This window comes from Bombina bombina, chromosome 1 (assembly GCF_027579735.1).
Source record: "Bombina bombina isolate aBomBom1 chromosome 1, aBomBom1.pri, whole genome shotgun sequence".
In the NCBI taxonomy this organism is placed as follows: Eukaryota; Metazoa; Chordata; class Amphibia; order Anura; family Bombinatoridae; genus Bombina; species Bombina bombina.
In genome coordinates, this window is record NC_069499.1 from 172351939 (window position 1) to 172378496 (window position 26558).

The 26558-nt window shown below is 39.5% G+C and overlaps 1 protein-coding gene across 1 annotated transcript in view; it reads left to right on the forward strand.

Moving 5' to 3' along the window:
* The window catches only part of LOC128636604 (glutamate carboxypeptidase 2-like), a 345394-nt gene that overhangs the window by 101024 nt on the left and 217812 nt on the right, over positions 1 to 26558 (forward strand). The window contains exon 8 of the mRNA XM_053689599.1: positions 21120 to 21205. Coding sequence (XP_053545574.1) covers positions 21120 to 21205 — 86 coding nt within the window. The remainder of the gene's footprint in view (positions 1 to 21119; positions 21206 to 26558) is intronic.

A 26558-nucleotide genomic window follows, 5' to 3' on the forward strand; every position in this document is an offset into this window, starting at 1 on the left:
CAGAACTGCATCCCCAATGTTGAGGAGTTCCATCAGTACCCACTGCCTGCCTATAAGCGCAATAAAAGCTTGAGGGACGCTTTGGTGAAGGCAGATGTGGGTCCTGGCAGAGCCCCTCAACAGAGTTACATCACTAAAAAGAACTTGGGTTGTTTCCCTTGTTTGGGGTGCATTAACTGTGGTTCTGTTATCAAAAGCCCCTATTTTGTGCATCCTCAAACAGGATATAAATTTAAGTACAAAGATTACTATACTTGCAATACCAGTTTTGTCATATATTTGATTAAGTGTCCGTGTGGGCGTGCCTATGTGGGGGAGTCCACCAGACGGGTGGGTGACCGTATCACCAAGCACAAGAGCAACATCAGGTGCAAGGTGTATACTGCCCCAGTGGCATATCATTTTTTGACAGCTGGCCACCATGTTAGTCAACTTCGGTTCCAGGTTATCGACCATATTAAGATTCCAAGACGTGGCGGCAATAGAATACGCTTGCTAAAACAACGTGAATCTTACTGGATATTCAAATTAGATACCCTGGAACCGAAGGTGATGAACAGGGAGATTGACTGGTCTGTGTTTTATTAAGAAGGCATCGTTGAGATATTGTGCTATGAGTTTTCACTCTAGGTCCTGTTCCTCTACTCTTGATAAGACATGGCAGTTCTTGAATTGTGTAGCATTTTCATATATATTGAAATATTTTTCTGCATATGATAGGTTACATTGAATCCATTCTAGAATAATACCATCAATAAATTATCTAATATTAAGTTATCATACATTTGCCATTTATAACTCCACTTTAATTCAGTTGGTTATTCATTTAGAACTGTGTATTAATTGATATATTTTTACATATAATCTACTGTGTATTATAGGGTGTGTGACTATATACAACAATAGCTTTTGTATCTTTGTATCTTTAAACAATGTTGCTGGAGGCTTCCAGATATTTTGTTTTTAATTCACATGTTATTCTCACACCAGACCTGCAGGGGTCAGTGTTATTACAGCGTTATACTAAAGTAAAGTTGCAAAGTGCATTAAGGGTTAATTTGTTAGCCTACTTAATCAGGTGTGTTAATGCTGAATTTTATCACATGACTAAGGGGTTTTGACCCCGAAACATTGTGTTTTTTTCTGTCTGAACCTGTACCTATTAAAAGTATTTTGGAATACAACTTTTGAGGAGTTATCCTTCTATCCCTACATTTTTGCACCCTTGACTTGTTCCCAGTTTGTTTGATTGAGAGCTTACATTGTTTGGCTGTATTAGGGACCAGGCTTTGGGAGAGACCTTGACGTGGTACCTGGGCTTGTCCCATTTGGCCAGATGCGGTAACAATGTGTGTGGGTCACTATGACTTAAATATGACTCAAAGGGCTGGATTGCATGTGGATTGGTATTTAACACTTCCGTGCTAACTTTGCTAGAAGTAAGCTTTTGGCACACGTCGGGTAGAGCTCATATTACAAGTTGAAGTAAAAAGTTTTTGCTTGCGCGCTAACCCAATGCAAGCAAAAAGTTGAACTTAGAATATCGCAATCCGGTTAACCTATTCCCCCATAGAAGTCAATGTAGCAAAAAAAGGAAAAAAAAACTAGCACCCCATACACACGCAAACCCGATTGCTATTCTCAAGTGCGCTAACCCGACATGAAAATATACAGATATATACAGGAATATCTATTTATTAATACATAGAACATAGCTATTTGCAGAACATTGGATTATCAAATATTTACAGTAAATACACAGTGTAACACTTTATTAAAAATAATATTACATAAATATGCTTTATGTTTTCATCTACTTAACTGCAAAGCACTTTTATATATATATATATATGTATACATATGTTTTTATGTGCTTATATGTGTATATATGTCTGTAAATACATATATACGCATATAAATATATATTTACACACATATAAACACACACATATATATATATATATATATATATATATATATATATATATATATATATATATATATATATATATATATATATAGTATCTCACAAAAGTGAGTACACCCCTCACATTTTTGTAAATATTTTATTATATCTTTTCTTGTGACAACACTGAAGAAATTACACTTTGCTACAATGTAAAGTAGTGAGCATACAGCCTGTATAACAGTGTAAATTTGCTGTCCCCTCAAAATAACTCAACAATCAGCCATTAATGTCTAAACCATTGGCAACAAAAGTGAGTACACCCCTAAGTGGAAATGTCCAAATTGGGCCCAAAGTGTCAATATTTTGTGTGGCTTGCATCATTTTCCAGCACTGCCTTAACCCTCTTGGGCATGGAGTTCACCCTAGCTTCACAGGTTGCTACTGGAGTCCTCTTCCACTCCTCCATAACGACATCACAGAGCTGGTGGATGTTAGAGACCTTGCGCTCCCCCTGCATTTTTTTTGAGGATGCCCCACAGATGCTCAATAGGGTTTAGGTCTGGAGACATGCTCGGCCAGTCCATCACCTTTACCCTCAGCTTCTTTAGCAAGGCAGTGGTCATCTTGGAGGTGTGTTTGGGGTCGTTATCATGTTGGAATACTGCCCTGTGGCCCAGTCTCCAAAAGGAGGGGATCATGCTCTGCTTCAGTATGTCACAGTACATGTTGGCACTCATGGTTCCCTCAATGAACTGTAGCTCCCGATTGCCGGTAGCACTCATGCAGGCCCAGACCATGACACTCCCACCACAATGCTTGACTTTAGTCAAGACACACTTGTCTTTGTACTCCTCACCTGGTTGCCACCACACACGCTTGACAACATCTGAATCAAATAAGTTTATCTTGGTCTCATCGGACCAGAGGACATGGTTCCAGTAATTTATGTCCTTAGTCTGATTGTCTTCACCAAACTGTTTGCAGGCTTTCTTGTGCATCATCTTTAGATGAGGCTTCATTCTGGAACAAAAGCCATGCAGACCAATTTGATGCAGTGTGCGGCATATGGTCTGAGCACTGACTGGCTGACCCCTCCACCCCTTCAACCTCTGCAGCAATGCTGGCAGCACTCCTACTTCTATTTCCCAAAGACAACCTGTGGATATGACGCTGAGCATGTGCACTCAACTTCTTTGGTCGACCATGGCGAGGCCTGTACTGAATGGAATCTGGCCTGTGAAACCACTGTATGGTCTTGCCCACCATGCTGCACTTCAGTTTCAGGGTCTTGGCTATCTTCTTATAGCCTAGGCCATCTTTATGTAGAGTAACACCAAATTTAACACACCTGCTCCCCATTCACACCTGAGACCTTGTAACACTAACGAGTCACATGACACCCGGGAGGGAAAATGGCTAATTGGGCTTAATTTGGACATTTCCACTTAGGGGTGTACTCACTTTTGTTGCCAACGGTTTAGACATTAATGGCTGTGTGTTGAGTTATTTTGAGGGGACAGCAAATTTGCACTGTTATAAAGGCTGTACACTCACTACTTTACATTGTAGCAAAGTGTAATTTCTTCAGTGTTGTCACATAAAAAGATATTATAAAATATTAACAAAAATGAGAGGGGTGTACTCACTTTTGTGAGATACTGTATATATGTATATATATATATATATATATATATATATACTAATACAAAATACATATTTAGATATGTATATGGTATGCATGTATATCTATGTTAAAGCCCTTTGCCTGGCTTTTTTCTAACACCTAAGACCTCATATCTTTGAGCCCTTATAACTTTTTGTGCAATATTTATTTTAATAATTTTATTAGTGTTTTTATGAGTGTAACTGTACTTTGTAATGTATTTTTCATGTGTTATGTGACAGTTTTTTGTTTTGCGATTAACCAGAGCTCTGAGGACCTGGTAATTGCTTATCATTCTAGTGTAAATTTCGATTGTACTCACAGGTTTGCATTTACTTTCAACTTGTAATATGAGTGATACCCCCGACGCCCACAAATACCCGCAATAAATCTCTTTACGTTCGTAATCCGATCCAAAATCGGCTTAGCATAAGGGTTTTAAAAATGTTTTATACTTTTGAACACTAGATGGCAGTAGTGTTTATTCAATGTATAACATTGGTAAAAGCATTGGTATATAGTGTTCCAAACACACACATGCTCCTGCGCCTAGCCGTGTATGCTTCTCAACAAAGGATTCCAGCATAACAGTAAATTTAATGATAAAAGTAAACTGCTTTGTGTTCTTATTAAATTGTATGCTCTATGTGAATCATGAAAGAAAAAAAATTGTTTTAAGAGTTGCCACCTTTTCTTGGAAAAAATATTGGCCACACTCATTAGCATACATTTGCATAAATTATTATATAGCATAAATTGGAACCTAAACATGCTTAAATTGATTATAAATAACCATTGTTTAATAATTAGATTATAACACACGTAGAAGAGATTTCGCCATGATAGCATCTGTATTTCTATATTTCATTTTTATTTTAAACTTTGGTCTGAACCAAAAAAAGAACTACTGGCCATTTGAGAAAAATGCCAGCTGGTTGGCAATCCTGGTTTAACTTCTGTGCCTAAAACTAAATATTTTGTCTATCTTTGTGCATAGGGAAAGTTAACTCAGATACATTTTTCCAAAAATAAGAGACAGTGGGCGCATAAAGCGGGAGGTTAAGTAGATATGTCTATTAAAGAATAAGTAGATAAGTCTATTTAAGAATAACTTCAAATGTACCGTTAATGTATATTCATAGATATTTATTAAAATACTTAACTAATACAATAATGAACTAATAATAGATCCAATTATACTCAGAAAAAATAATATTAATCAATCACTCCCAACTATAGTTGTTCATACAGCCATTCACACACTTCCTTAAAACAAAATAATATTCCAAAATTTATATGTGCAAATAAAAATATAAATATAATGCTGGAAAATCCCACTTCACAAAGATAACATGAAGTTTTACCACACTTCTAATGATAACTTGTTTTAAATAGAATGTCTTTTTTTTTTCTTTAAAAGTCTGAAAGTAGGGTATATAACTGGCCCACTACAGCAGGGTTAAATGCAGAGTTAATAGTCTCTTCCCAAGGAATAATCCCAGATGCAAACAGCTAACAGCCGTCGGTATTTATCACCGGCGCTGTGTCAGATTCGCCGTAAGTGTTTATACACAAAACAGAGATAATTTGCCTTTCTGAGTCCTTCCGTTATTAATCTGTGACACTTAGGGCTATATCGCCTTCTTACCGTGGCTCTGTGTTTCAGCCGCTCTGCTCGAACAAACAGCTGACCGCAGATCGGCTGAAACACAGAGCCACGGTAAGAAGGCGATATAGCCCTAAGTGTCACAGATTAATAACGGAAGGACTCAGAAAGGCAAATTATCTCTGTTTTGTGTATAAACACTTACGGCGAATCTGACACAGCGCCGGTGATAAATACCGATGGCTGTTAGCTGTTTGCATCTGGGATTATTCCTTGGGAAGAGACTATTAACTCTGCATTTAACCCTGCTGTAGTGGGCCAGTTATATACCCTACTTTCAGACTTTTAAAGAAAAAAGACATTCTATTTAATACAAGTTATCATTAGAAGTGTGGTAAAACTTCATGTTATCTGTGTGAAGTGTGATTTTCCAGCATTATATTTATATTTTTATTTGCACATATAAATTTTGGAATATTATTTTGTTTTAAGGAAGTGTGTGAATGGCTGTATGAACAACTATAGTTGGGAGTGATTGATTAATATTATTTTTTCTGAGTATAATTGGATCTATTAATAGTTCATTATTGTATTAGTTAAGTATTTTAATAAATATCTATGAATATACATTAACGGTACATTTGAAGTTATTCTTAAATAGACTTATCTACTTATTCTTTAATAGACATATCTACTTAACCTCCCGCTTTATGCGCCCACTGTCTCTTATTTTTTGATTAATTAAAATTTTTACTATCTAGGAAGGGGATAGTTTTTTCAGTGAGGCAGTGGAGGTTAGATTCAGCGCTTCACCCAAACTATTGGTTTCAGATACATTTTTGACAGGTAAAACTTATAATTCAATACAAATTATAAAAAAAAAAATAATGTTAAAAGAGGCTGCTTTTTTCTGATTGGCACTGTCCTATTATCAACATATATATTAACAGATTTGAAAAACAATAAAATGAACAGCAAGGTATAGCTTGTAGCAAATAGAAGCACTCACCATATAAATGGAAATGTCAAAAATATTAACCTGGAATGAATATGCTCAGGAATGTATTACTCATGTTGTGTGGACTACAAAGCAAATTCTTCCTGTAGCCATGGCAACTGAACACAAACTGCTTAAAATTCTTTGACAACAGCACAGGAAGATTCTCATATTGGTATGATTTTATCTTACATAGCTTATAGCTGAAATGTGTCTGTAGAGATGAGTCACATTTCTTGCGACTATTACGTTTATAGGTCACCTATCACCTCATTCCCGCATATTTACTTAAACATTTTTTGCAAAGTGAAATTGTTATTTGTAAATTAATTAGAACTGATAACTTCTAGGGTGTAAACTTTAAAAAAAAACATAATACATTTTGCTTGTGTGATAAAAACATAGGAATGGAATTAAAAAGTGAATAGATATATGATAGACAGACAGGCAGACAGATATACAGAGAGACAGAAAGACAGACAGATAGATAGACAGATAGATAGATTATATTGTACAGTGGCGGCTGGTGAATTTTGAAGATGGTGGGTCACGTGGCCCCGCCCTGATCCCGCCCCTTGAAATAGAGTCCCGTCCCTCAGATGGCTCAAAATATTTGAACCGGTATATACTAGTCCCACTGTTCTTTAAAAGAATAAAAAAATAAATGGAACCAGGGAATTAACTATGGCCTAGATTTAGAGTTTTGTCGGTAATGACCCGCATAGCTAACGCCGGCTTTTTTCTGGCCGCACCATAAAAATAACTCTGGTATTGAGAGTCCACAAAAAGGCTGCGTTAGGCTCCAAAAAAGGAGCGTAGAGCATTTTTAACGCAGCTTCAACTCTCGATACCAGAGTTGCTTACACAAGCGGCCAGCCTCAAAAACGTGCTCGTGCACGATTCCCCCATAGGAAACAATGGGGCTGTTTGAGCTGAAAAAAAACCTAACACCTGCAAAAAAGCCGCGTTCAGCTCCTAACGCAGCCCCATTGTTTGCTATGGGGAAACACTTCCTACGTCTGCACCTAACACCCTAACATGTACCCCGAGTCTAAGCACCCCTAGCCTTACACTTATTAACCCCTAATCTGCCGCCCCCGCTATCGCTGACCCCTGCATATTATTTTTAACCCCTAATCTGCCGCTCCATAAACCGCCGCTACTTACATTATCCTTATGTACCCCTAATCTGCTGCCCCTAACACCGCCGACCCCTATATTATATTTATTAACCCCTAATCTGCCCCCCTCAACGTCGCCTCCACCTGCCTACACTTATTAACCCCTAATCTGCCGAGCGGACCTGTGCGCTACTATAATAAAGTTATTAACCCCTAATCCGCATCACTAACCCTATAATAAATAGTATTAACCCCTAATCTGCCCTCCCTAACATCGCCGACACCTAACTTCAAACATTAACCCCTAATCTGCCGACCGGAGCTCACCGCTACTATAATAAATGTATTAACCCCTAAAGCTAAGTCTAACCCTAACACTAACACCCCCCTAAATTAAATATAATTTTAATCTAACGAAATTAATTAACTCTTATTAAATAAATTATTCCTATTTAAAGCTAAATACTTACCTGTAAAATAAATCCTAATATAGCTACAATATAAATTATAATTACATTGTAGCTATTTTATGATTAATATTTATTTTACAGGCAACTTTGTAATTATTTTAACCAGGTACAATAGCTATTAAATAGTTAAGAACTATTTAATAGTTACCTAGTTAAAATAATAACAAAATTACCTGTAAAATAAATCCTAACCTAAGTTACAATTAAACCTAACACTATACTATCATTAAATTAATTAAACAAAATACCTACAATTACCTACAATTAAACCTAACACTACACTATCAATAAATAAATTAAATACAATTCCTACAAATAACTACAATGAAATAAACTAAGTTACAAAAAATAAAAAAATATTTACAAACATAAGAAAAATATTACAACAATTTTAAACTAATTACACCTACTCTAAGCCCCCTAATAAAATAACAAAGACCCACAAAATAACAAAATGCCCTACCCTATTCTAAATTACTACATTTCAAAGCTCTTTTACCTTACCAGCCCTGAACAGGGCCCTTTGCGGGGCATGCCCCAAGAAATTCAGCTCTTTTGCCTGTAAAAAAAACATACAATAACCCCCCCAACATTACAACCCACCACCCACATACCCCTAATCTAACCCAAACCCCCCTTAAATAAACCTAACACTAAGCCCCTGAAGATCTTCCTACCTTGTCTTCACCCTACCAGGTTCACCGATCCGTCCTGAAGAGCTCCTCCGATGTCCTGATCCAAGCCCAAGCGGGGGGCTGAAGAGGTCCATGATCCGGCTGAAGTCTTCATCCAAGCGGGAGCTGAAGAGGTCCATGATCCGGCTGAAGTATTCATCCAAACGGGAGCTGAAGAGGTCCATGATCCGGATGAAGTCTTCATCCAAGCGGGAGCTGAAGAGGTCCATGATCCGGATGAAGTCTTCTATCAACGGCATCTTCAATCTTCTTTCTTCCGGATCCATCTTGCAGACCTCCGACGCGGAACATCCTCTTCTCCCGACGCCTACTAGCCGAATGACGGTTCCTTTAAGGGACGTCATCCAAGATGGCGTCCCTCGAATTCCAATTGGCTGATAGGATTCTATCAGCCAATCGGAATTAAGGTAGGAATATTCTGATTGGCTGATGGAATCAGCCAATCAGAATCAAGTTCAATCCGATTGGCTGATTCGATCAGCCAATCAGATTGAGCTTGCATTCTATTGGCTGTTCCGATCAGCCAATAGAATGCGAGCTCAATCTGATTGGCTGATTGGATCAGCCAATCGGATTGATCTTGATTCTGATTGGCTGATTCCATCAGCCAATCAGAATATTCCTACCTTAATTCCGATTGGCTGATAGAATCCTATCAGCCAATCGGAATTCGAGGGACACCATCTTGGATGACGTCCCTTAAAGGAACCGTCATTCGGCTAGTAGGCGTCGGGAGAAGAGGATGTTCCGCATCGGAGGTCTGCAAGATGGATCCAGAAGAAAGAAGATTGAAGATGCCGTTGATAGAAGACTTCATCCGGATCATGGACCTCTTCAGCTCCCTCTTGGATGAAGACTTCATCCGGATCATGGACCTCTTCAGCTCCCGCTTGGATGAAGACTTCATCCGGATCATGGACCTCTTCAGCTCCCGCTTGGATGAAGACTTCAGCCGGATCATGGACCTCTTCAGCTCCCGCTTGGATGAAGACTTCAGCCGGATCATGGACCTCTTCAGCCCCCCGCTTGGGCTTGGATCAGGACATCGGAGGAGCTCTTCAGGACGGATCGGTTAACCTGGTAGGGTGAAGACAAGGTAGGAAGATCTTCAGGGGCTTAGTGTTAGGTTTATTTAAGGGGGGTTTGGGTTAGATTAGGGGTATGTGGGTGGTGGGTTGTAATGTTGGGGGGGGTATTGTATGTTTTTTTTACAGGCAAAAGAGCTGAATTTCTTGGGGCATGCCCCGCAAAGGGCCCTGTTCAGGGCTGGTAAGGTAAAAGAGCTTTGAAATGTAGTAATTTAGAATAGGGTAGGGCATTTTGTTATTTTGGGGGTCTTTGTTATTTTATTAGGGGGCTTAGAGTAGGTGTAATTAGTTTAAAATTGTTGTAATATTTTTCTTATGTTTGTAAATATTTTTTTATTTTTTGTAACTTAGTTCTTTTTTATTTTTTGTACTTTAGATAGTTTATTTCATTGTAGTTATTTGTAGGTATTGTATTTAATTTATTTATTGATAGTGTAGTGTTAGGTTTAATTGTAGATAATTGTAGGTTTTTAATTTAATTAATTTATTGATAGTGTAGTGGTAGGTTTAATTGTAGATAATTATAGGTATTTTATTTAATTAATTTATTGAAAGTGTAGTGGTAGGTTTAATTGTAACTTAGGTTAGGATTTATTTTACAGGTAATTTTGTTATTATTTTAACTAGGTAACTATTAAATAGTTCTTAACTATTTAATAGCTATTGTACCTGGTTAAAATAATTACAAAGTTGCCTGTAAAATAAATATTAATCCTAAAATAGCTACAATGTAATTATTTGTTATATTGTAGCTATATTAGGGTTTATTTTACAGGTAAGTATTTAGCTTTAAATAGGAATAATGTATTTAATAAAAGTTAATTAATTTCGTTAGATTAAAATTATATTTAATTTAGTGTTAGGGTTAGACTTAGCTTTAGGGGTTAATACATTTATTAGAATAGCGGTGAGCTCCGGTCGGCAGATTAGGGGTTAATAATTGAAGTTAGGTGTTGGCGATGTTAGGGAGGGCAGATTAGGGGTTAATACTATTTATTATAGGGTTAGTGAGGCGGATTAGGGGTTAATAACTTTATAATAGTAGCGGTGCGGTCCACTCGGCAGATTAGGGGTTAATAAGTGTAGGCAGGTGGAGGCTACGTTGTGGGGGGCAGAATAGGGGTTAATAAATATAAAACAGGGGTCGGCGGTGTTAGGGGCAGCAGATTAGGGGTACATAAGTATAACGTAGGTGGCGGTCGGCAGATTAGGGGTTAAAAAAATTTAATCGAGTGGCGGCGATGTGGGGGGGGCCTCAGTTTAGGGGTACATAGGTAGTTTATGGGTGTTAGTGTACTTTAGAGTACAGTAGTTAAGAGCTTTATGAACCGGCGTTAGCCCAGAAAGCTCTTAACTACTGACTTTTTTCCTGCGGCTGGAGTTTTGTCGTTAGATGTCTAACGCTCACTTCAGACACGACTCTAAATACCGGAGTTAGAAAGATCCCATTGAAAAGATAGGATACGCAATTGACGTAAGGGGATCTGCGGTATGGAAAAGTCGCGGCTGAAAAGTGAGCGTTAGACCCTATATTGAGTGACTCCAAATACCGGAGTTAGCCTAAAACCAGCGTTAGGAGCCTCTAACGCTGGTTTTCACGGCTAACGCCAAACTCCAAATCTAGGCCTATGTTTTTCATATATTCATATTCCTGATAAGAATTTGTCGTACATATTTCCAGTGAATTTTATTTTACATTTTATTTATAAGACCAGACATGCTTATTGCCACTAAGCAGTCAGAGTTACAATGCATTGGACCACCATGTTTCCAGGACAGATAAACTTATTACAGTAAATACCCGTAAATATGAATTAAATGTTTTCCTATTGCAAAATACATTTCTTGACCATGTTGCAGACTTTTAAACACACAGTGACATCACCTATTTTTTTCTCCTTGTTATTTTGATAAGAGACAACAGATTACTTAATTTATGGCAGATTAAACTTCTAGCCCACCAAGGACAACAGTATTGCTTAACCCCTTCACTGTCAGAGACGTCTGTGAGACACTTGAACACATGCTGCATTCCTCATTACCAGTCTGCTCAGTAATTTGTTATAACAGCTTTTAGAGTTCTCAGGGTCAGGCTGTGCAGCAGTGGTCCCTAGATTATATCAGCACTGCTGTTCACAGCCTGGCCATGTGAGCTCTAAAAGATGTTATAAAAAAGATTACTGATGGCTGACTGGAAATGAGGAATGCAGCATGGGGAACGGAGAGCACACAACTTCAGATCCCTCCCCCCACACCACCGTTTAGAAAACTAGGCTCCAACTCTGCATCTAACACAGGTCCCATATTCTCCTTTACAGCTGCCAGGCATCTTTGAGCTTCCAGATGTCAGCAAAGGCTGCTACAGGAAAGTTCTCCAGCATTTAAATCTCTGCTTCTCTGCTCTCAGCATTTCAAGCATTGCTAACACAATGAAAAGTGTCATGAGCAGGAGAACTGAGAATTAAATGCAGGAGAGCTGGGAAGTGCTGTGGAATGTGCAGGGGTCTCTGTCTGGGGCAAACAAAATATTACATATATAACTATGATATAATATGATCCTTGCAGCCACAGAGTCTCTGAGCATATCTTTCCTACAGGCACCGGAGCCTGATACAAACACACCCACATATCCTGGTCCAGCAACATTTCACAGTTAACGCGCAATTTGAAGATGGAACTGTCACCATTTACACATTTCTAACATCCCCTTATTTATCCTCAGGCCTCAAAATTCTGCCCAAGTTCCTCCACTCCCTTTAATCTGTCTGCTGATATCAAAACAAATAACGGATCTACCTATTCTCAGTTTTGTCTCTCAACTCTGCACCCTCTCAGTCTCAGGCTCGCTCCTCTCTGCTCAACGGCTATCTCCACAATGAGATTTTGTGCCGTCGAGCTGGGAGGAGCTTGTCAAGCATCATCACGTGACTGTAAATGATGACGTATACTGTGTCACTGCCTGTCTGATCGGAAAAACACCTTCCACCCTCGCACAGGCTGTATGGGGATGGGTGGAGGCTGGGAGCGGTGCCTGCAGGCAAATTTAATGAGGCGCATAGACACTGGCATATGTTAGCTACCGTACGTGCAGTTAGGGGTTAGTACATATAAAAAACTTTAAAAAAAAAATTACATTTATAAATAAAAAACAGTTTGGCTTTTATTTTTTTTGGTCTACAAATTAAATATAATTTTTCCAATAGGGGGCTATTGGAAACATTATATTTTATTCAGATAATATTCAGATTTTTTTTTTCTTGTGGGATGGGAGGGCACGTGCAGGGGTGATGAAATGGAGGAACCTCCACTGATAGGGTATATCTAGTTAACATCGCAACCCACCCTTTGTAGTGCTGAGTATTTGTGCTATATTAGGCACAATAATTCAATTCATTTGTAGAACCCAGTCTGGTCACAATAGAGATATAGGGCTAGATTACAAGTGGAGGACAAAAAACATCATTTATGCTTACCTGATAAATTTATTTCTCTTGTGATGTATCGAGTCCACGGATTCATCCATACTTGTGGGATATTCTCCTTCCCTACAGGAAGTGGCAAAGAGAGCACCCACAGCAGAGCTGTCTATATAGCTCCTCCCTTAGCTCTACCCCCCAGTCATTCGACCAAAGGCTAGAAAGAAAAAGGAGAAACTATAGGGTGCAGTGGTGACTGAAGTTTTTTAAATAAAAATATACTGCCTTTCTTAAATAAACTGGGCAGGCCGTGGACTCGATACATCACAAGAGAAATAAATTTATCAGGTAAGCATAAATTATGTTTTCTCTTGTAAGATGTATCAAGTCCACGGATTCATCCATACTTGTGGGATACCAATACCAAAGCTTTAGGACACGGATGAAGGGAGGGACAAGACAGGTTCCTTAAATGGAAGGCACCACTGCTTGTAGAACCTTTCTCCCAAAAATAGCCTCCGAAGAAGCAAAAGTATCGAATTTGTAAAATTTGGAAAAAGTATGAAGCGAAGACCAAGTCGCCGCCTTACAAATATGTTCATTTTTAAAAGCCCATGTGGAAGCCACTGCACTAGTAGAATGAGCAGTAATTCTTTCAGTAGGCTGCTGGCCAGCAGTCTCATAAGCCAAACGGATGATGCTTTTCAGCCAAAAGGAAAGAGAGGTAGCCGTAGCCTTTTGACCTTTCCGTTTACCAGAATAAACAACAAACAATGAAGATGTTTGTCGGAAATCTTTAGTTGCTTGTTAGTAGAACTTTAAAGCACGAACCACATCAAGATTGTGCAACAGACGTTCCTTCTTTGATGAAGGATTAGGACACGGTGAAGGAACAACAATCTCCTGATTGATATTCCTATTAGAAACAACCTTAGGAAGAAATTTGGTACGCAAAACCACATTATCTGCATGGAAAAAAGGTAAGGTGAATCACACTGTAAAGCAGATAACTCAGAAACTCTTCGAGCCGAAGAGATAGCTACTAAAAACAAAACTTTCCAAGATAGAAGCTTAATATCTATGGAATGCATAGGTTCAAACGGAACCTCTTGAAGAACTTTAAGAACTAAGTTTAGGCTCCATGGTGGAGCAACGGGTTTAAATACAGGCTTGATCCTAACCAAGGCCTGACTAAACGCTTGAACGTCTGGGACATCTGCCAGACGTTTGTGTAAAAGAATAGACAAAGCCGATATTTTTCCTTATAAGGAACTAATTGATAATCCCTTCTCCAATCCTTCTTGGAGAAAGGACAATATTCTAGGAATCCTAATCTTACTCCATGAGTAACGCTTGGATTCACACCAATAAAAATATTTGCACCAAATCTTATGATAGATCTTCCTGGTGACAGGCTTTCTAGCTTGTATCAGGGTATCAGTGACTGACTCAGAGAAACCACGCTTTCATAGAATCAGGCGTTCAATCTCCAAGCAGTCAGACGCAGAGAAATTAGATTTGGATGCGTGAATGGACCTTGGATTAGAAGGTCCTGCCTCATTGGCAGAGTCCACGGTGGAACCGATGACATGTCCACTAGGTCTGCATACCAAGTCCTGCGTGGCCACGCAGGTGCTATCAGAATCACCGAAGCTCTCTCCTGCTTGATTCTGGCAACCAGACGTGGGAGGAGAGGATACGGTGGAAATACATAGGCCAGATTGAAGGACCAGGGCACTACTAGAGCATCTATCAGTACCGCCTGGGGATCCCGGGACCTGGACCCGTAACAAGGAAGTTTGGCATTTTGACGGGACGCCATCAGATCCAATTCTGGTGTGCTCCATAGCTGAATCAGCTGGGCAAATACCTCCGGATGGAGCTCAACCTCCCCCGGATGAAAAGTCTGATGACTTAGGAAATCCGCCTCCCAGTTCTCTACTCCTGGGATATGGATTGCTGAGAGATGGCAAGAGTGATCCTCCACCCATCGAATTATTTTGGTTACCTCCATCATCGCTAGAGAACCCTTGATGATTGATATAAGCTACAGTCGTGATGTTGTCTGACCGAAATCTGATGAATTTGGCCACAGCATGCTGGGGCCACGCCTGAAGCGCATTGAATATCGCTCTCAGTTCTAGAATGTTTATCAGGAGGAGAGTTTCCTCCTGAGACCATAAGCCCTGTGCTTTCAGGGAGCTCCAGACTGCACCCCAGCCTAACAGGCTGGCATCTGTCATTACTATGAGCCACTCTGGCCTGCAGAAACACATTCCCTGAGACAGGTGGTCCTGAGACAACCACTAGAGAAGAGAATCTCTGGTCTCCTGGTCCAGATGCAGTTGAGGATATAAATCTGCATAATCCCCATTCCACTGTTTGAGCATGCATAGTTGCAGTGGTCTGAGGTGTAGACGGGCAAAAGGCACTACTACTGATGGCCGAGGAATGGAATGAAGAGCTCGGCAAGTGGTTAAGAGTTTTGATTTTCTGACCTCCATCAGAAATATTTTCATTTCTACCGAGTCTATCAGAGTCCCTAGGAAGGAAACTCTTGTGAGAGGGAAGAGAGAACTCTTTTTTATGTTCACCTTCCACCCGTGAGATCTCAGAAAAGCCAACACGATGTCCATGTGAGACTTGGCTAGTTGGAAAGTCGACGCCTGAATTAAGATGTCGTCTAGATAAGGCACCACTGCTATGCCCCGCGGTCTTAGCACCGCCAAAAGGGTCCCTAGCATATTGTGAAAATTCTGGGAGCCGTGGCCAACCCCAAGGGAAGGGCCACAAACTTGTAATGCCTGTCCAGAAAGGCAAATCTGAGGAATTGATGATGATCTCTGTGAATAGGGATGTGTAGATACGCATCCTTTAAGTCCACGGTAGTCATATATTGACCCTCCTGGATCAATGGTAGAATAGTCCGAATAGTCTCCATCTTGAATGATGGTATTCTGAGGAATTTGTTTAGAATTTTGAGATCCAAGATTGGTCTGAAAGTTCCCTCTTTTTTGGGAACCACAAACAGGTTTGAGTAAAACCCTAGCCCTTGTTCCGCTTTTGGAACTGGGTGGATTACTCCCATGGTATGTAGGTTTCTACACAGCGTAAGAACGCCTCTCTCTTTGTCTGGTTTGCAGACAATTGAGAAATGTGAAATCTCCCCCTTGGGGGAGAGTCTTTGAAGTCCAGAAGATATCCCTGGGACACAATTTCTAAGGCTCAGGAATCGTGAACATCTCTTGCCCAAGCCTGAGCGAAGAGAGAGAGTCTTCCCCCTACTAGATCCGGTCCCGGATCGGGGGCTACCCCTTCATGCTGTCTTAGAGGCAGCTGCAGGTTTCTTGGCCTGTTTACCCTTGTTCCAAGCATGGTTAGGTCTCCAGACTGACTTTGATTGGGCAAAATTCCCCTCTTGCTTTGCAGCAGGGGAAGCCGAAGCGGGACCACCCTTGAAGTTCCGAAAGGAATGAAAATTATTTTGTTTGGTCCTCATTTTATTTGTTCTATCTGAGGGAGGGCATAGCCTTTCCCTCCAGTGATGTCTGAAATAATCTCTTTCAGTTCAGGCCCGAATAGAGTCTTTCCTTTGAAAGGGATGTTCAAAAGTTTAGATTTTGATGACACATCAGCAGACCAGGACTTAAGCCATAACGCCCTGCGTGCTAAAATGGCAAAACCTGAATTTTTTGCCGCTAATTTAGCGTTGGAAAGCGGCATCTGTAATGAAAGAATTAGCCAACTTAAGGGCCTTAATTCTGTCCATAATATCCTCTAATGGAGTCTCCATCTGAAGAGCCTCTTCTACAGCCTCGAACCAGAAAGCAGCTGCAGTAGTTACAGGAACAATGCACGCAATAGGTTGGAGAAGAAAACCTTGATGAACAAAAATTTTCTTCAGGAGACCCTCTAATTTTTTATCCATAGGATCTTTGAAAGCACAACTGTCTTTGATAGGTATAGTTGTACGCTTAGCCAGAGGAGAAATAGCTCCTTCCACCTTAGGGACCGTCTGCCACGAGTCCCGCATGGTGTCAGATATGGGAAACATTTTCTTAAAAACAGGAGGGGGAGCGAACGTAATACCTGGTCTATCCCACTCCTTAGTAACAATATTCACAATCCTCTTAGGGACTGGAAAAACATCAGTGTAAACAGGAACCTCTAAGTATTTGTCCATTTTACCCAATTTCTCTGGGACCACTATAGGGTCACAATCATCTAGAGTCGCTAATACCTCCCTGAGCAATAAGCGGAGGTGTTCAAGCTTAAATGTAAATGCCATCATATCAGAATCTGTCTGAGGGAGCGTCTTTCCTGAATCAGAAATTTCTCCCTCAGATAACAAATCCCTTATCCCTACTTCAGAACGTTGCGAGGGTATATCGGATATGGCTACTAAAGCGTCAGACAGCTCAGCATTTGTTCTTAACCCAGAGCTGTCACGCTTTCCTTGTAAACCAGGCAGTTTGGATAAAACCTCTGTGAGGGTTGTATTCATAACTGTGGCCATGTCTTGTAAAGTAAATGAATTCGACGCACTAGAGGTACTAGGCGTCACTTGTGCGGGCGTTACTGGTTGTGACACTTGGGGAGAGCTAGATGTTAAACCCTCATTTCCTTCTGTCTAAGAATCATCTATTGCAATATTTTTAAGTGCTAAAATATGCTCTTTATAATTTATAGACATATCAGTGCAAGTGGAACACATTCTAAGAGGGGGTTCCACAATGGCTTCTAAACACATTGAACAAGGATTTTCCTTGGTTTCAGACATGTTAAACAGGCTAGTAATGTAGCAAGCAAGCTTGGAAAACACTTAAATCAAAGCAAATAACACTTAGAAAAAAACGGTACTGTGCCTTTAAGAGAAAAAAAGCTGCACAAACTCTGCAAAACAGTGTAAAAAAGCAGTAAACTCAACAGAAATTTTACAGTAGCATCATAAAGCCTTAGTAACTTTGCACAGCTATGCAAATAAACAATTAACCCCTTAATGTAAAAACCGGATTGACAAAACGTTAAAAACCGGTAAAAAACGTTCAGCACCTTGCCACAGCTCTGCTGTGGCGCCTACCTTCCCTTTATAAACGATTTGTGGGGAAAAAACTTTGTTACAGCCCTCAAACACAGTAGGAACCTCTGGAGAAGTAGCTGGATGTCTCTGAAGAAAAGAAACTGCGCAACTGAGGCACGAAAATAGGCCCCTCCCACCTCACTCAATGTTATGGGGCCTAAAAGAAACACAACAGAGTGTTTCCTAAACTAGCCATGTGGGTTAATAACCCTTAACCAAGCCACAATGGCCCCTTAAAGTCCCTCAAAAAACATTATATTTGCATTTTTTTTTTAATAAAAAACAAAAAGTTTTTTCCTATCAGTGTCACCAGTAACTAATGAGCCCTTAATGCAAGCTAGGAATCCTTCTAAGTGTCTGAATACAGCTTACCCTTCCCTCATGGGGATATTGCCAGTCTTTTCTAGAATAATCATAGTCTGTCTAGAAAAAAATAGACTGAACATACCTCAATGCAGTTTAGCCTGCAAACTGTTCCCCCAACTGAACTTTTCCTTTACTCTTCAGGTCTTGTGAGAACAGCAGTGGATCTTAGTTACAAAGTGTTAAGATCATCCTTCTCCTTGCAGAAATCTTCATCCCTTTTCTGCCAGAGATCAAATAGTACACACCGGTACTATTTAAAATAACAAACTTTTGCTTGAGAAAATAAAAACTAACATTTTTGTCACCACACTCACTCTGCCCTTCCTAGTACTTAGAGTAGGCAAAGAGAATGACTGGGGAGTGGAGCTAAGGGAGGAGCTATATAGACAGCTCTGCTGTGGGTGCTCTCTTTGCCACTTCCTGTAGGGAAAGAGAATATCCCACAAGTATGGATGAATCCGTGGACTTGATACATCTTACAAGAGAAATATTAATATCACTGAAGTTAAATCAATAGGGCTTTTTATTTTTAAGCTTAAAGTGAAGAGGTTTTTTGTCATCGGTCAAATGAAAGTCTATTCTGTGCTAACATCTGGATGTTGGAAAGCACAGGTACGATAAATCCCTCACATAATAGCCTTCTATGAAGCTGCACTGCAAAACTCATGTTGGCTATAACTCGCACGCTAAACGCTCCAAACATCTGCTCAGGTATTAGAGTTCCTCATTTATTTATATACTATGGTGTTGAATCCATCCCAGTTCAGTAACTGGTCATATACCAAATCCCTTGGGAAAGTGTGAGCTTTGATCAAGATATTACAATAATATAGTTTGAGCCCTGGAGGCTAGACATGTGCGATTCGGTTCAGCCCGAATCGAAATTCAGACGAATTTGTTCGAATTCGGGATTCGGATTGATTCGAATTTCCGAATTGCGATAGTTCCGAATCTACCGAATAAATCCGAATCGATTCAAATTTATTCGGTAGATTCGGATGGCTGTGTATTACACTAGTATACTAGTGTAATACACAGCACATCCCACTGTACAGTGACCGAATTTCCAAACATCCGAATCGATTCGAACCGAATCGAACTGAACCGAAACGAATGCGAACCGAATTTTTTCGAATCCGAATGAATCCGAAAAAAATTCATTCGATTTCTTCCGAATTCGAATCGATCCGAACCGAAATTCGAATCGGTCCGAATCGATCTGAACCGAACCAAATTTTTCGCGGCTGCACATGTCTACAGGCAACCATTATTTTTAGAAAAAAAGAATTGGGTTTGGTAATAGTTATAAAAACAATAATTTTTAATCAAGAAGTTCCTTAGATTCCTGCTTCTCTCGTATCCTGCCCTCTAGGTGAATATTGTTAAATGTAAGTATGTTGTTACTTTGGGCTTGATTCTCTAAAGCTCTCTGGTCTGGTGAGTTTAGATGCATAGTCAGTATTATGAGGCCCCTCAGTGATTTTTTTTTTAAAGACAATTTTTAACTTTTGAACTCATTAGGGTAGTTCACTAAAATGCTTTATATTAATGAGAAACACATTACAATACAAAGATTTCTCTCCAGGATGGCAAGTTTTTCAGAATCAGGCCCTTTGAATTAGGCTCCAATGTCTGTTTATTAATTGCCCCAATCTGGCATTGTTTTGTTCAGAAGTGAATGTGAAAGTTAGTACATTTTAATCGCAATCTGTATAATACGTTCCGTTTGTGTAACATAATTTTATTCCTCAAGCTGTATAACCAGGTTGTGTGGATCAGAACTCCTATTAGAGATGTGCATTTGTTTTGTTGCAAATGCAAATTCGTTATGAAAAGCAAATATTCTATTTGCTTTAACAAAATGAATATCTAAATGAACGCACCAACAAAATTTAAAGAAAATGAACAGATACTGAAAATTTGTCAGTATTCATTTGTTCTCTTTAAATTGCCTTTAAGGAGTTAAATACTTACCTTAAGTGCACTAGAGAGCCACTCTAACCCACTCCTCTTCCTTATAGAGCATGAACACGCAATTAAGAGGCTTAGCGTGGAGGTTCCAAGGGAGAAGGCCTTTTAGTGCAGCCCCTGGGAGCTGCTGCGCTAAGCCTTCTACTAACGTGGCTGGGTCTTAGAAGAAGAGGAGCAGGTAAGCACGGCTCTTCAGTACGCTAAAGGTAAGCATAAGCTACTGGTAATTTTCACCTGAAGCTTAGGAACATTTACATTTGTTCAATGAAAACACATGTAAATGTTCAACGAGTATTCAGTATTCATTTTGTTTGAAACCAAACGAATACCGAATATTGCAGCTAACAAATATTTGAGGAAACAAATTTCCCTGAATATTTGTCACGATTTGGATGAAACATATTTTTCTGGGCTGTACAAGTCTAAATCCTATCAATGAACTTCTCATCAGCTATAATGATAAGATACTAACCTCATGATTGGAATTATTACATATACTATAGCCCTAAGGGATTGTGATTTTGGTTTACTTTTAATTATTGATGGGGGATGACAACTATTATGGAAATTATGGAAATATGATCAGTATGTCTAGAACAAAGTGTAGTTAATGTCTTATTTTTTTGTGAGAAAGAGAGAGAGGGAGAAAGATTCAGACATTATATATATGAAATATTGTGTCCAGTTGTATATTTCATTTTAATTACATTGGTTTTTTTTTCACTTTCTTCTTTCAGCAAAATAAGACTGTATGTGAAGTCATATAACATAAAGAAAACAATCAGAAATGTTATCGGGTTTATTGAGGGTGAATATGAGCCTGGTAAGTTAAAAAAAAAAATCTTCAGAATAACATAATTATATTTTATTAGAGATTCCAAATATAAAACATTCCTTTAACCCTCATTGCAATAACGTCCCTGTGACTGTCTGCTTGTTCCCATCCTTACTACTTCCCTCTCTTACTTCCAAGACATCTCTTGTGCTTGCTCTACTCTATGGAACTCTCTAGCCCACTCCAACAGGGTCCCATCTTGTATAGTTTCAAGCCATTGGCATGCACAGCAGATTTCATCAGGGGGTGCACCCAGATAAAAAAAAATTTGATGAAAAAAATATATGGAAAAAAGGACAAAATGACATTCTTTTTAATCCATGATAATGAAAATAAAACCAAACAAAACAAAGTTTTAAGGGAAGATACATATTCAACAAATATTACACAAAATACCAACATTTCCTAGTAGTGATAACCAGGCACACAAAATTAGTATAAATTTTAAACCAGAGAACTCAAATCTTTAAAATGGGGACCAGTAGCAGTGTCTATCGGCCCCACCCACACAAGCTGCCTGCTGCAGTGCAGGTACACAGTAACTGTCAGGGGCACTAAGATATTGTGCTGCTGAAACGGTTGACATAATGCTAACATGAAGATTACAATCATGCTCAAATTAAAGCACAATGGCAGCTACAGCAATGGCTCTCCCTCTTACTTCCGGGAGATCAAAAGGAGAGGGGTTTGCGGGGGCGTGTCTCTAAGCAGCACCTTGAGTGGTAGCAATATTGGTTGCTCTGTGTGTAATGACGATATCTTGCCAATTATCTCCAGCAAATGAGGCCATCTATTCTTTATGCCAAGATATTTGGAATCTACAGACCAAACTGAATCTCCAGACACCAAATATGCCGAGTTCCACACAAGTTTACTGATCCAGAGCATTGAGGCCTACGCACTCCCAACCAGGAGAAGCCTTCAACACCCTCCCCTATAAAATAAGAACGCTGTAAATCTTTTTTTATGTGTTCTCTAAGTGTGCTGATACATATACCAAAAACTGCCTTCTAACACTATTTACACTAAGTCCACCATAAAACAGTGGGAAGCCATGCTGCCGGGAGAAGAGCCACGAGACAGAAGCTCCGTACAGGCCAGTGAACATATTTCTCTATGGGAAAAGAGGATAGAACAGTTGATTACAGCACATTTTGAACAACTTGAACAACAGCTATAGATAGCTTTCACAGCTATGCCCCCACCCAATAAGCCACATCTTAATGAAGATCCCTCACCTTCAGTAGCCTACTGTGCCTCTCATGCTTCTGAGAGCAGGACCTGGAGCCATGAGACTTTCGAGCACCCTGAAGAACAGGAGATGGCTGAAAGTGGCGGTTTCATAGGAGACGCTTCCCAGTTAACAGGAGAGGGCATCCGCAATCAGGACGCGCAAAGCTCAGCCGTAGTCTTACATGGCTTAATGACTCACTAGGAATTGTGTGCCATGACCTACCCACACACAGTTTCATGGAACTCGACAATTAAATCATGCAGCGGCTCTGCAAAGTGAACTATTGATTCATGTCGCTAACTTAGATATGGGAAACGTAAGTCTTTGCCTTTACAAGCTAATCACACTGTGGCTTTCACAATATCTTCTAATAATATATACTGTCAAATCTGGAGTGGACTAAATAAGTTTAAAAACCCCTGACAGGATCGAGTTGCTTGATCTTTATAACAGAACTGTCCTTTGTATTATTACTGCCTCAGGAAGTTTCATCTGGACTAAGTACGAAGAACTTATATCTGTATTATGGTAACCATTGTGTTTGTTGTGTTACTACAAATCTAATTATATTTACATTTTAGTTGGGCTACAATATTGACCTCCTTAGAAGTTGGTTGACCCTCTATATCATTTTTATTTATGTTCGGTATAAAAGCTATTTACTAATAGAAAACGGTATGCCCCACTGATAACTTCTCTAATAGGGCTCCTTGTTGTCTGAATAGATTTACTTCATGTCAATTTGAGACAACTGCTGTAAATGAACCCCAACTTCTAGAAGTGACTTATGTATTTTAACTTGTCATGGGCAATACACGGGGGTAAAATTGGGTTTGTAACACAAGAATTAGTGTCCCTTTGTCTGCGGCCAGGACGGTGGAATAGAGAACTAAATTCTGTATTATGTATGTTGCCTACACTATAACCTTATATAAGAGAAGCTATGCTGAACAACCTCCTACGTCACTTGAATTATTGATCTTTAATATTTAGTACGGTTTATACCCTTTAATATAGGGAACAATCACAGTTCTATCGTTTGTTTTTTACACATATGTTCTGCCAATTATGCTTTATTACTTACAAGCACTAACATTTCCGAGTATGATGTGATACCAATTTGATTTCTTATGCAGTGTTTTGTACTATTGTTTTTATGTTTTTATACTTTTACATATGTACTGCCAATTATGTGTTATTATTAACAAGTACCAACATTATCAAGTATGAGGTTATATCTATTTGATTTCTTAGGCAGTGTGTTGCACCATTGTTTTTCTTTTTTTAGTTGAATAGTTGACAGATATAATAATTCTATTTTCCTCCTTAAATGTCCTGAACTTGTGGCGTATAATTGTACTAGAAGCTATTTCTATAATTCAAGCTGTTAAAAGGAACCACGCTAATTTATATGCTATCTATAAAGATCCCTATACAATATTGGATCCCCCCTGTAACACGGCTGAGACATAGCTAATGCGATGCTACAGCCTATTCTCCATAACTATTTCTAGTTAAATTCTGATCCATTTAGACTTTAGGATACACATCACATGTTTAATTATCTACATATTAACTTGAATCCTGAATGGGAACTCCTAATACGATGACAACACCAATACAACCAAAAGGTTCACATAGGGGTATAGCCTGAAAGACCTATGTCCATGATTTATGTTAGACTATAGGGACCATAGGGACTATAGGGACCAAATCAAAATATTGAAACAGTAGCATATGTGAGCTAATATCCTCAGTATATACAACTGCAAAGTCCACTGCTGTAATTAAGGTACTATGGACATTAGGACTGTAACACTTCAGAGATATATATACCATAGTTAATTAGTTCTATTGATAGTTTAAGTTTAAACAATTGATCTATATCCTATAAAATCAGAAAACAGAGATTCATCATTGAAGAGCCAAGAGTGGTCTTTCATAGACACCTTAATTAGCTATGTACTGTCTGGTATTTGTCAGGTTAGGAAATGCCCAGAAGAAGACCCAAATGCTAGGGCGAACTTAAACAACACCCTTGCACTCTGAGTTTAATCCCGGACGTGACCCCACGACAACCTGCAAAAAACACTTTACTCACAATATTTGAGCAGGGTTAGTCTGTGCCCACAGTAATTCAAGATATCAGCCAGATAGACTTCTCAATAAGGAACTGGTTTCAGGAAATGTCTTCCACAGAATCAGGAGAGCAGGGATAGTCCACTTATACTCAGACAGAAGAAGGGTAAAACAGGAAACAGTTAATAATGCAGGATTAGGTAATTTGTTATCAGACAGTTTGAGGGTAAACACTGTGTAGACAGTATTTGCAGAGTATGCAACAGGTAATCAGGCAGTTTGAGGTTAACACTGTGTAGACAGTCTTTGCAGAGTATGCAACAGGTAATCAGGCAGTTTGAGGGTTAACACTGTGTAGTCAGAACTTGCAGAGTTAACAACATGTAATCAGGTAGTTTGAGGGTTAACACTGTGTAGACAGTCTTTGCAGAGTATGCAACAAGTAATCAGGCAGTTTGAGGGTTAACACTGTGTAGACAGTCTTTGCAGAGTATGCAACAGGTAATCAGGCTGTTTGAGGGTTAACACTGTGTAGTCAGAACTTGCAGAGTTAACAACATGTAATCAGGTAGTTTGAAGGTTAACACTGTGTTATCAGAACATGCAGAGATAGCAACAGGTAATCTGGTAGTTTGAAGGTTAACACAGATTAATCAGTACTTGTTGAGACTGGCAACAGGATATCAAGCAGTTTGAAGGTTTACACTGAATAATTGTATTTGCAGAGTTTGGAAACAGGTAAACATGCAGATTGAAGGTTTCACAGAAATAACAGTATTTGAATAGTTTGGCAATACACAGAGTAGTCAGAATTTGCAGGGTTTGCAGCAGGTAAACAGGCAGTTTGAAAGTTTCACAAAGCAAACAGTACTTGCATTGTTTGGAGACAGGTAATTAGGAGGTTGAAGGTTAATCCAGCATAGTAAGTCCTTGAAGAGATTGGCAACAGAAAAGCAGCAGTTAGAGAGATTCCACAGCGAATTCCACACAGAAGCCACAAAGTTAAACAAACAAACGGGCACTGGAGAAACAGGAAGCCTGGAATAAAAAGCCTGGTTGTGACATCATCAGGAAGGGGTGGCTCAGACACCTGTCAATCAAGCACACAGAGAGGACTGCAGAGCTTCCCAGCAGCCGAGCGTGACAGTGCCCCCTCCTCAAGGACCCCTCCGGGGGACCCGACCGGGCCTGGCAGGGTATTTCTTGTGAAAAGACTTGACAAGAGCTGGAGCATGAACATGAGAGGCCGGTTCCCAAGATCGTTCAGAGATAGGATAACCCTTCCAATGGACCAGGTAGTACAGCCGATTGCCCTGTAGCTTGGAATTGAGAATCTGGCTGACTTCAAAGTCAGTAGTTCCCTCTACGGAAAGTGGAGGAGGTGGTTTACTCTTGATAGAGTACCAATTGTAGATGACTGGCTTGAGTAGGGAGACATGAAACACTGGATGGATCTTGAGAGTCTTGGGTAAGGCCAGGCGTTATGCAGAAGAACAAACTCTGGAAACAATTTGAAAAGGTCCAATGTACTTAGGACCCAACTTGGTACAAGGTTGTTTTAGACGTATGAATCTGGTGGATAAAAATACTCTGTCTCCAGTACGAAGTAAAGGAGCCTTGCACCTTCTGCGATCAGCATATTTCTTATGTCTTAAGGAAGAAGAGAGTAGATTTTGACGAATGAGTTTCCAGTGATTACTGAGATTTTTCACTATACGATCTGCTCCAGGGACTTCAGTAGAACTGGTAATCATAGGAAAGGTTCTAGGTTCAAATCCATAAGCTGCCTTAAAGGGAGAGGTCTGTAATGAGGCGTTATAACGTGAGTTGTGAGCTAATTCCGCCAAAGGCAATAACTGAGACCAGTTGGAGTGGTGATGGTCTACATAATGTCTAAGAAAAGATTCCAAGGCTTGATTTACACGCTCAGTCTGTCCGTTGGATTGAGGATGGTGTGCAGTAGAAAGAGATATGTTGATTCCAAAGTGCTTACAAAAAGACCTCCAAAATTTGGAAACAAATTGGACT